The 12,912-nt window shown below is 42.2% G+C and overlaps 1 protein-coding gene across 1 annotated transcript in view; it reads right to left on the reverse strand.

Annotated features, from left to right (window-relative positions):
* Positions 1–1,171: 1,171 nt before the first annotated feature.
* LOC111864473 (protein FAM98B-like) overlaps positions 1,172–12,912 on the reverse strand; it is a 16,572-nt gene continuing 4,831 nt past the window's right edge. Inside the window, exon 2 of the mRNA XM_023851741.1 lies at positions 1,172–1,430. Within this exon, the coding sequence (XP_023707509.1) occupies positions 1,172–1,430 (259 nt within the window). The remainder of the gene's footprint in view (positions 1,431–12,912) is intronic.

Consider the following 12,912-nt stretch of genomic DNA (forward strand, 5'->3'; position numbering starts at 1 on the left):
GGGTGATCAGCTCGTCGCAAGGCCTCTACCTATACACAAACACAGGCAAAAACACATATACACACAAACACTAAACATCAAACCTTGAGTGAGATTAGAACCCAAGGTCCCGTCTTCCAAGCGAGCGAAGACAGTGCATGCCTTAGACCGCTCGGCTACCGTGACCGGCTGCGAGTGGAGGTATAGCTCTACAATTCTAGGCTTCATAGCTAGGTGGCGATGAGCAATCAGCTTCACGTCCCAGCTGCTTTGGCTCTAGGAAAAGAGCTCCCTATACCCACTGGATAAAAGGTTTTGTGGGCCCCACAGTTGGTCTAAATGCTGTGGGGAAGAGAAAAATATCTTGCCTCTGCCACGAATTAAACCCCAACCGTCCAGCTCATGCGTAGTCGCTATACCGACTGAGTTATCCCGGCTCCTGCATTGAAAGTAGGCATTACACAAAATCTTTTTTCGAAACGGTTCGTTCAAAATAAATAAAGACGCATCTCGTTGGTTCGTTTTATTCCTGGAGCTTTTAACTTTCATTTTGTACGAACGGGAGTTTATCGCCTGGGGATCATTTCCTTTCTCTCATTATTCCCAGTTCTCCGCTTGAAAGACCAAAGCACGTTTTTCATTTATTAAAGTCAATGGAGTTGCCTCATGGTCAGTCGGTCTCTGAAATCACTGTGACCCTTAAAAGTGTGTCGTCCTCTTGAACGCTTTCCTAACGAGCGACTGAACTGATTATGAGGGGCGTCTGATTGTCACAACTACCACAACAATGCTGTTACTTTTCTAACACTCCTTGCTTGGGTTGGGCGACAAAGGAGTCATAAATATCACATTAGTGTCAGCTGGTGACGGTTTGCAGTTGAAGGAGAGCGGCCCGCTGAACAAGGGTTAGGACAGAGAGGGTATTAGTTGCTCGTTTTCGGTAGCAAATGCTGGGTCGAGAAAATGGAGCGAGAAAAAAAGAAGGGGAGGGAGACGAAAAATAAAAACCACCGTGAAGAGAAAGACAGAAAGTGTGAGTGATGGTGGAATAAAGTGGGTTATAGCACGAGACACGATCTAGGTATGTGACGAGGGAAGAAGAAGGCAAAATAAATGGGGAGAAATGTGCCCAAGACAAGGTAAAGTGTTCGCTTTCTTTAATTTCCGTGTTCTCTGCTCAGAACAGCTTGCACTAAAGCCGTTTATTTCTGGTTGAGAAGTGAAAATGAAAGTATACATCAAGGACAACATCGGTAACAGATGCCACGCCATTACTGTAGTAGCAGCCGCCACCGCCGCCGCCGCGACCACCACCACGACCACCACCGTCGCCACCACCACCACCGCCGCCACCACCGCCGCCGCCACCACCGTCGCCACCACGACCACCACCACCACCACCACCACCACCACNACAATCGAACACGTCTGACCAGAGTCCCTGAGAAGGACTTCAGAGGGTGAAAAAATTATCTGCCCTCTATGGAACCTTGTGGTTCCTTTCCACGTTCACAAGAACCCGCCACTGGATCCTATTTTGAACTAGATGAATTCAGTTAGCACTGTCTCGCGCTTTTTGTTTAAGATCTCTTTTAACATCATTCTTCCATCTACATGTTGATTTCCCGTGTAACTTATTTCCTTCGGGTTTTAAGGCTAAGGTGTTGTATAAATTTCTCATCTCTCTCGCTATGTCCATTCCATTCCCTTTAACTTCAGGAACTTGATACTGTCTAGTAAAAACTGCGGGTTATGAGGTTCATCATTATGTTTTTACAGCCTTCTGTTACATCATTCCCCTTGGGTCCAGATATTCTCTTCAGCATCCTGTTCTCAAATGACCTGAATGTACCTATATTCACCCCTCCTTTTGGTTAAATACATGGGCGCAAGAGCTGGTAATACAGATTCCAGATACTGTAATTTGAGTGGCCGGTAACTTTGCAAGGTAATAGGTACAAGTGTGTATGTACTGTCACGATTTGGGGGGTTGTGCGTGACGAGTTTTGGATTGGATGATTGGATATATTGACACATTATATACACAACTCGGAGCCACAAACAATTACAGCTCTATAACTATTTCCACACACTATAGCTCACCGTTACACACGCACTAAGGTTCTAGGTCTTCATCAGTCGTATCCTGGAAACGGATTCATAACAGTCTCACTGTCACTTCAAACCACATATGAAGTCATCTTTTCACAGCCTAATTCCCTTCTTGCCAATTCCGAAGACTCAACTGAATTCCTCTGCTTCCAAGCTCATATCCTGGCAGGCTGGCGTCTCAGAACTGGACTCTATTCTATGCTGCTGCCGCCAGCTTTGAACTCTTTATAACCACTTTGTGCCGACCCAGCAGAAAACACAACTTCTTTATTGTTGAGAAGGCGCGTTTGCAGCGCAGCTGCATAACAAAGGAAGTTATTCAATTGCTTGTGCATTCGTTGCCCAGTCGTCTAGAAGTGAACGTCTATTCTGACTTCGCTATTCTGGTTTTCGGGTTTCATGTCACAATATTTCCCTTCCTGCAACAAGAACACACAAAATCTGGTCACTTGGGAAATTCCACAGTGGTAATCTCACAGAATACATACGAATGTGACCAAATCATGGTCGAAACATATAACCAAAGGTTACAAGTGTTGTATATGATGTGTAAAGAACTTGTTTACAAACACCGGTTGTGTAAAGACGGCAATAATGTAGAAAAGTAAAAAAAAAAATTGTTGTATGCTGAGTGAGTTTGGTTCGGATTGCTTGATTGTTATGCAGAGATGTTCACTTATCCTTCCTGTTATCGAGGTACGGTTTCGTACACAAATTCAGCCATTCTGGTAAACCGTTTACACATAGTGTGGGCTATAGCTTTTGTTCTCGTACGGGGTTTGTTTACCACAGCGTGATTCAATTTGGGCACAACAAACACTTAGACTACAGTTTACGCTAATATTATATCCTGTGTGATGATCGAGTAATTCAAGAAGGGTTTAAACGACCCATATTAGCAAGAAAAAACTTTTTTTATAAAGCTTCCTCGGAGTACGATATGATACCCTGTACAATTTGGAAACTACACATACAACTCATTTTGTACGTGTACATTTAATAATATTATTAAAATAAAAACTCGCTTTGAAATATGTAAACAGACGTTGCCCTGTATGATAACATTCTATTACTTCGATACTGAGAACTCTCTCCACTGACGCAGGAAATATATTTTCAAATACAGAGGCAGCAAACCCAGTAATTCTCAAACACGGAGGACCCCCTAATATAGCCTAAACATTGAAGACACATGACATAATTTTTTAGGAACTGTTACAGAAATCCAGTCCAGCCAAAAATACACTTTTATTTTTGTTACCTTTTTAATTCCTTCGAGGATATTTGAAAGGAATTTGTTGACAGCTGGAAACAAGCACCAGAGCTCCGCACACTTCAGTAGTACTTTCGCTGTAAAGATTTTAAGCCACGTCTGTATATAACACAGTCCGTCAATAATGCAACAGATTGTTCCTTTTTCTTCCACTTGCACCTTTAACACTTTTAACACAACATGTTTCGGTCCTGGATGACCATCTTCAGGTGTCTTAATATATTAAAACTGCTACACTGAATTAATGTGCGCTAAAAACACACGTTGTAGTCCACTTATTGTAATAAAATATAATAAAATAAATTAAAAATTTCTTTACTTCTGTGAAATTCTATTCCACCTCACAAGGGGCGTCGTCCACCTGTTTAGAGCTATGTGTTTCTCTCCCGGTGTTTTATTGCAGCAGCTGGTTTTATGTTCGAGAGCCCGTCGTTCTATTACGTCTGGAATCTATAATTTTAATGGATTTTCTTTTATTTTATTAAATTTAATGCAGTGTAGCAGTTTTAATATATTAAGATACCTGAACATGGCCATCTAAGACCGAAACCTGTTGTGTTAAAAGTGTACAACGTTAAGTGGAAGAAAAAGGAACAATTTGTTGCAGTATTGACGGACTGTGTTATATATAGACGTACTAATATGACTTGCAACAGGATGCTTAAATACAGAATTTTAAGCTAGCTTTGAAGTATAAGCTCTATTACACAACGTTTGGGTCTCAGACACTCGTCTGAGTTTCGGTGGCAACATCATAGACGTTTTCCGCTTGTTCGACTCTTGAGTCATGTTAGAGAGCTTCCACTTTATCACTACACCGGTCGCAATTTGCACAGAAAGTGCTTGCGTGCTTGTGCGCACGCGCGTGCGTGACGGAGAAGCGGACTCATCATTCGACCAAAGTTTGACCCTTATCTGGCTGTGAGATAGGCTTCGCAGTTCTGACAGTTTAAATATGAAACGTGTCTCGAACCGCTGCGATACGTTGTTCGAGGCTAATCTAATTGTGCCTCAACTTGTGCTCGCTGCCAACTTTACTAATTGTAACATTCTTCAGCATCAGAATAAATGTAATCAGGTGCTTTACAGTGATTGCACTGACGTTAACGCAGGTGGCTAGCAGTGTCTTACGGTTTTTTTTCAGTATGTTATTACAGGAGATCGGTATAAGAACCGTCACCTAACAAGAACTCGAAGGTTCTGCACCTCAAATACTAAAGTCATCCCCCTTCGATCCTCAGAAGATTCATCTTAATGTAACCTCCCACCAATTTTCCTACAAAAGGTTTGTATGTTTTCCTTGTGTCCCCCCATCCTAACCACATGCCAAGCTCACGATAACGTCTTGGATTTCACCCTCCTAATTATACCAGTAGTCCTGATGAATCTTGAAGTTCCACTTCATGTAATATTCTGAACTGCTTGTTTGTTTTGTTCATCTTTGGTCCAAGTATTATTCTGAACATTTTGTTTACTGACATCTGTTTATTTATATTCCTCAAACACAGATTTTGGTTGAACACAGTGCCTGGGAAATTTTTGTTTTGTAATTTACGTTCCAATCTTTAGCTTTTTGGAAAATAACAGCGTTGGAAGAGCATAATGTTTATCACATCCAGAATTCATTTTTCTCGTAATTTCATCAGGAGCTCTTTTCTGTTTGTTATTGTTGTTCCAGTTTATATGAATTGTTCTGCATTGATAATTATCAATGCAGAACAACGGGCTAATTATAATTAGCCCGTCAATTTGAAATATCTATAATTTCGTTAGGTACAAGTGTTTATTACAAATCTACCGGAGACATAAAGAATTATACAGATTTAAATAATGGGCGTGGGAAATGCTGAGGGATATAGAAACTGCAACGAAGGATAAATATGTTATCCCGTATATGAGTGACTATAGACGGGGTTTGGATTGATTTCTGGATTTATTGAACTCTTAAACAACGTAACTACAAATAACTATAGCGATATAGCGAATTCACGCGTTATACAATTCGCTACATAATGCATGAAGCCTTTTCAGTCTGTTTTATCTTCACCAGTTGTTTTCTGGTAACGGCTTTCAACGCAGTAGTTTCTTCAGCTTCCGTGTTCACGCTCTTACTGGCCGGCAACTGTCCCTCCAACTAACTAAACTCTAGACTTGTCCTTCATATAACACCTCGGCACATACCGGACAGAAAACACCGCTTCAGAGAGTTATTCTGTTGCATCTCATAGCTGTCTCGTGGGCCGCGTAGAGAACATCTCTTCCCAGTTAGTCTGTTTGTGCATGTTCGGTATCTGTTGCCTATAAACGAGCGTTGTGTACAGAGTCTATACTTAGCAGAGGGTTTACATGCTACAATATATCCCGCGATTGTTAATTTATGGCAGTTTCTACAAAAGGATACTTAATTACGGAAGAAAAGAGTAACAGATCTTCGGATTGTCAGTGTCTGTAAGCTACGAGATTAGAGAAAAGTGCGAAGAAAGTGGATGCATAAACAGAAGGCTGTAGAATTAAGCGGCTGCAGCGGCTCGGAAGACCGCGTACTGGGAGTTTCCCATAGTTCTTCGCGGGCATTCCGATGGACTGAAGCACAGTGTAGGAGAGCTGTGAAGTCACAGACCTGCTGTAGCCGCTACTGGCGGCAAGTGACTAGCAGTATTTCATTCGAAGGGAGCTGCTACTCTAGTTTCCATGTCAGTCTTCAAGGTATTGACTGAGCAATTACTTTGAACACTAGTGCCTAATACTAGTTGGGGCGATTGAAGATGATGACATTGTGTTTCCTGTTTGTAGTACGTAAGCACTGTGTTACAGTATGGAGTGTGCGAGCGTGTATAAATTAAAGTTGTTCCTATACTTAATTAACTATGCAGCACATCATGAAGACGTATGGAAAGGTGGAGGTGTTGCTCCACCATTCATGACCTCAGCACTAGGTGGAGGCGAGTGATATCTTCACGCCCCAGTGCTGGTCTGGACACTATGAAGATCAGTCTCTTACTTCTGTCGGGAATTGAACTCCGGCTGTCTAGTCCTTAGTCCGTCGCTGTACCGACTGAGCTATTCCGGATGGCATGCGTGAAACGTTACAGGATTAATATGCAGCCTTTATAATGATTGCCGTGTATTACAAAGCTGCAAAACGTATCACATGATACGGGTATGAGTTCAGAACTCCTTAACGGTAGTGTGAAATGCCTTCTGTGATGTATACATTGATGGAAGTTTACGTTCCTCCGAAACGTCAGTAAATTTCTACTAAATTACGCGGTGTCACATCGAAGATCGTAGTTGTCATCATAGACGCTGTCGTGAGAACGTGAAATCGTACACGTAATATTTTTGAAACTGTTAATTTGAACGTAGCCATCGTCCGATCGCTACGTTTCGGAAATTGATTAAGTTTCCTTCTTAAGGCGAACAGAATCGGAAGAAAATTGACGGCGTTGCTATCATCATTCATCTGTTACGACACTGTCCTGCAGACTCCATCTTGTAATAGAATTAGCATTAATAACGATGTTCCAATTTTTAATTTCGATCACTCTTAATAATATATAACGAAACCTCCTATTCTGCGCTATTTTAAAACCCATAATCGTTTATCTTTTCTTTTCATATAATTATCCTATGCTCAGCTTAATGCAGTTAGCGCCATTATAACCTAATTATCTACTTTTTATTAACTTTGTATGAGAATGTTCTATTTAACACGTGATATAATTAGTATCAGTTTTCAAAACCATTAACAATTTTTATATGGCGAAAGATTTGGAAGAACTTCCACATTGAAGCTGAAACGAGCATTGTTTCACTGTCACCACACGTTATGCATGAGACAGTATTCCCCCACCCTTCACACATTAATGCGTTTGGATAATGGTGGGTGTTAGTAGTAAGATGTGGTGGAGGTCTAACCCTACCCTCGAATATAACGACATTCACCACCTCCCCTTGCTTTTATACCTACAGATTCTCCGCTGTTGGCTGTTACTCAAGACAGAACCATGCATATATATATTGTCTGGCTTGTACCGTATAACATCTTGTCAAGTAACTGTCATAATCCGCACTAGTTATGCGACATCACGGAGTAGAATTTGTGCACTTCATTGTGAATAGAGGATGTTCGACCGCTGCAGGTGTCCCGAAATACGATCCGCAGAAACGAGATGTTTTATGTGTATAAAGTACACTATATTTTAAGTAATAAGAGTGTTACATTTAATTATTGATTTACGATTGTGTTATTAATCGACGCTTTCCATTTCCGAGCTTCTATAACGTGGATGGAGCCGGTCATGGTAGCCGAGCGGTCTAAGGCATGCACTGTTTTCACTCGCTCGAAAGCCGGGATCGTGGATTCGAATCCCACTGAGGTCATGGATGTTTAATATGTGTCTGTGTACAGGTAGAGGCCTTGCGACGAGCTGCTCACTGTCCCAAGGAGTCCTACCGAATGTCTAATATCTAGTAAACCGAAGTGAAACGGAAAGTTTCGTGAAGATAAGCCAAGGGCCAAATTTGGCGCTATAGCGCCGGGGAAAAAAAAATAGCGTAGATGATCTAATGTAAGGTAGTGTCCTGAAAAGACTGAAAAAAAGCACAAAAAAAGTCAGTCAAAATATAAATTTTCTGGATCAGGATTATGAATCGTGAAAACTCCCCTTATACGAAACAGGGGTATTAATCACTCCATTTCGAAGTTCGGTTTAGATGCTATTAATTGCTTAATTTAAACGGGTACAAATCGCGAGGGATATTATTAAGTATTTTATGAACAATTTTATGTAATAGATTTAATTATATTATGAAACTTGTCCCTTCAGTCACTTTGTGGTGAAGAAATTGGCATTTGAGCAGGCTTTCTCCGAGTCCTTGATTTCCCCTGCCAATTCTCATTCCACCAACTGCTCCACGCTCATTAATCATCCTATTATCGATGCTGTATGGTCTCGCTACTGAGAGCGTCTCTAAATAACAAACAAACTTGTTAGTGTAATATTCAAGTTGATGCTTCAGTAGGACATTCTTATATTCTTTGTAAATACATACACATTTCGTAATAACACAGTTTCGTTTCGGTCGGGTCGGGTAAAATGCTGCTGGACCTCGCCAGTACAGTCAGTCATGGTTCCGAGTCTTCTGGGACTCATGACAATATTTTACTCTCTCATGTGTCTGGGAGTCATGCAATAGTTTAATTTAGGTTACTAGAAGAGCTGTGTGTAGCGTAGTAGAGTGCAATCTAATTCTGGAGCATCCAGCTTACGGTGTGCACTGCCTGTAACGCTCAGCAAAGGACATTGACGTCGCCTATACAGTCCAGTATTAATCAGTACTTATTGGCAGTTCACCCATGTTCTGAGGTTCAGTGTCTTTTTTTTCCACTATCTCTACAGCCCTCTTGGGCCCTGGCCTCTAATTTTTCAGTTTCATGTTCATTTTACAGACGATAGGACCCCTTGGACGAATGATCAGCTCGTCGCATGGCCTCTACCTAAACACAGGACAACACAGACACAGAATAAACACGTACACATACCAAACATCCGTGCCTTATATGGGATTCGAACTCACGATCCCGGCTTCCGAGCGAGCGAAGACACTACATGCCTTAAACCGCTCGGCTACCGTGACCGGCAGTGTATACGGAAAGAAAATATGAACCGAATCTCGATACACGGACAAATGTTTGACATTTCGAGGTTTTTGAAGCAGAGCGACTTTGTGGACTAACGTAGTTTCATGGCAGGATATGGACTAGATTCCTCTGGCTCAGGAGAGAGCAGTGGAGGGCTCTTGTGAACACGGTAATGAACCTTCAGGTTCCTAAAACATTAGGACATTGTTGACAAGCTAAGCAACTGGTAGCTTCTCAAGAAGGACTCAGCTCCGTGTAGTTAGTTAATTAGTGCTAATATATGAAGCTTATTAGAATTCGCGAAGGGGAGGATCGACCGTGGGCAGTGGAACCAGTTTTAGTTTTTTCCCTAATTACTGGGGCAAATGCAAATTAGACTATTAACACTTGACATACACATCATTATCCTATTGTATGATACATGACTTCATTTATTTTTATTGCTTATAAGAAATCTAAAAACAGGATTTTGCTGTCACCCACATATTTTTTAAAAATAAAGAAAGCCGTCTTTTGTTATCCCTGTAGTATTATTATTATTATNGTGTCTGCACTTCGCCCTTCCCTTGTGGATATTCAGTACAGTGGCAGTTATGCAGCGACGTCATCTGTATGTAAGTGCAAGCATGCTCAAATGCTACACTGCTCGTTAAAAGTTTATTCCATACCATTACTGCAGTACGCTTGCAGCAGCGGTTGAATGAGTACAGAATTTCATTCTGCCCCAAAAGCCTGTAAGGTAGACCGTTTTTGTTAAGTTTGTAGTGACATGTAATAAAACTTAACCGAAAGACTTCAACACCATTAATTAGGAAATCATATGAGCTCTCCTCTGGCTACATAATAGGCGACTAGGATAAACCTTGGGCTCTTTATATTGTCCATGCCAATTGTGCAGTGTATTTGGGAGGATGGCTGAACGGTTCTCGGAAACATATGCCATTTGCTCTTGCAGCGGTCTTCCGTGAATATCTTGACATCTTCCGTGAATATCTATCAGCGATCAAGACTTCATTTAACTAAGATAGCCGGAATTTCCTATAAATCCAAACAGGGTGTAAAATATCCATCATTGTCTTCCTCCGTCAGACCAGTGCTTCACAGCCAAGATCTTCCAGGTCCTAAACCACCCCAGAAATGGACTACTGATGATGAAAACAATGATAATGAGCTAGTCCATATGGAACAGAAAATCAGCGATCAAGACTTTCAATCTTCTACATCAAACGAGCCGTATTTTGACTCCCAACGTGAGCTCGTGTTTTTGGAAGCAAATTGAGCTTATCTAAGGGTCGAGTTGAATTCTTAGGGTGACGATTACAAGGCTGCAACCTTCTGCAGAAGAATACTGATATTTGTATCTTTGGTTATCGTCGGAAAGATACTGCTCAGTACTTTGCTTTAGCTGATGATTTGGTTTAGTGTACAGATAATGGGAAGATCAAGGCTGCAGTAGGACAAGATCGCAAAACCCATGAGTGGCGACTTTTCGTTGATTCATGAAATCATAGTCTAAAAGCAGGTCTTCATGATGGCAACAAGCGTCCCACTATACCAACTGCTTACGCAATGCGCGTAAAGGAAACTGACAAAATTAACTACAGCAAGCACTGCTGGAATGCAAGTGGTGACTTGGAAATTGTAGCAGTCCTGTTAGGATATACGAAGTGCTGCTGCTTTTTCTTTCTCTCTTTCTTCCTTCCTTCCTTCCTTCCTTCCTTCCTTTTTTTTTTTTTTTTTCCGAGTAGGATAGCCGACCAAAGACAAGGAGTCGGTGAAACAGTGGGGAAGAAACGTTAGAAACTGAGCCCAGGTGAAAGCAGTGTTACTCACGATCCCATGATTGATGCTGTATTTTTACCATCACTCCATATAAGACATGGTTTAGTAAAAAAAATGTCAAAACTATGAAGAAGGATAGCCGTGTTTTCTTTACCTCTGCAGCAGAAATTTCCCCGTTTGATTGAGGCAAAGATAAAAGAAGGGATATTGGTTGGCCCACAAAAAAGGGGACCTTAGAAAAGATAGAAGTTTTGATTCTGTTTTGAGTGAAGTTGAAATAGCGGCTTCGACAGTATCCAGGGATGTCTGCAGCAATTTTTTTGGAAACAATAAAGCAGGCAAATAGCAGGAAATTGTGGGAAAACTCATCCGGTCATATGAAGAAACGGGGTGCAACATGTCAATAAAGATTGGCTTTACACTCACATTTGGGTTCATTTCCGCAGCATATAGGGGCACATAGTGACAAGCATGGCGAACTAAGGGGGCACATAAAGGTAACAACGACAACGCCACCACGTCGATATTCATAATGGGCTAAACAAAACAAAAACAAAAATCCCGGACCCCGCAAAAGGAAAATTAACGCAAGAAAGGATACAGATATACGAGTATGTTCTCAAATAAATGTATTTTATTATGAACGACGAAACTGTAATAGCATTTAAATATTTTCACTTAAGAGCTTGTGCAGTGTGGCGGTTTCGAAAAGTGAACAGTTGGCTGAAGATGGCCGGGTAATACCGAAACATGTAGCAATTATAAGATTTAAGGTTTTCAGGGCAGTGACTATGAAGAATGCCGTCTTCTGGGATATGGCTCCATGCGGATGTTATGTGAACCGACGTTTCTGACGAACATATCGCTTCCATTTTCAGGGTAGAAAAATCCTGGAGCAAGAAACCAGCTTGAGCAGTTGGCTGGAGACACCTACTCACGCTGGTTCCTCGCTGGTTGATTTTTCAACCCTGAAGATGAGGCCTCCGAAACGTCGGTTCACACAAGATCTACACCGCTCCACATCCCAGAAGACTGCATTCTTCATGTAGCAGTTAATTGTGATTTTAATATTATTTTAAATGAAGGAAAGTTCGTGAAGAGAGTTGCGTTAAAGACGGAAATGAGTGTGCATAGAGTGACAAAGAATGACAGTGTAGTGTGTATGAAACTTCGGTGTAATTAGAAGTTACTTAAGTTGCTGTTGAGGCACTAATGAGGTGATGTCATCGCGCTGGAGGGTGGTGGTTGCTGCTGAAAGGAAGATGCGACTGCCACTGGAATACACAATTGGTCGGTTTAGGCCTATTTATTGCATTGCCCATNCCCCTGCAAGAAGACATCCCGTCGCGAGACAGTGGCACGACGTTGGAGAATTGCCTTCAAGAAGGAAATTCCCCTGGGAACCTTCGGATGCCAGCGGAAAGTAGAGACCGCCACCGGAATAAAGATTACACGCTGTGTAGGACACGGGCGTATGGGACAAATCAAGAATAAGGTCGCACCGGAAATCACCAAGAAACGGACGTTCGGGAAGAGACTGTGGAAAGGCCCGGAACGCAACACTGGCATCAGGAACCGAGGCCTGAGACAGCAACTACAACGCAGAAATGAAGTGAAGGACGTAGGCGGCGGACAGCCGCGATATGTGAAGGAAGCAGACCTGAGAAAAACTGCAAGACTGCAGATCGCCAAACGAGTAGCCGGATTTTCTGCCGGCCTACGACACGGCAAGGATTGGACCTTGTGGAGGGTACGACCCCCTCCAAAACGGAAAAAGAGACTTCAAGCAGAGGAGGATCCGGTAATGTAGAAGAACCGGCCTCCCAAGAGAGATTGAATGTGCCATAGAATGAAAGTGATGGATGAATGGGACACAACTGGATCTTCTGGCAAGCTGAAAGGAAACCGCTCGAGACGAGCTTTGTCTTAAGTGGGGAGCGGATGTCGCTGCAAGAAGAGTAGCTGAAACAACAGGAGACACCGAAAGCACAGCTACGGGACGGAAAAGGAACGGGGGTGCACCGTTAGGCTATTCGAGACGAACAGCCTTAAGGAGGGAGCAGTGTGACATGTTGAGCTATGGATGACGCCCCTCCCCCCCGCCAGCCGTGGTCAGCGAGGC

This window comes from Cryptotermes secundus, unplaced genomic scaffold (assembly GCF_002891405.2).
Source record: "Cryptotermes secundus unplaced genomic scaffold, Csec_1.0 scaffold108, whole genome shotgun sequence".
NCBI lineage: Eukaryota > Metazoa > Arthropoda > Insecta > Blattodea > Kalotermitidae > Cryptotermes > Cryptotermes secundus.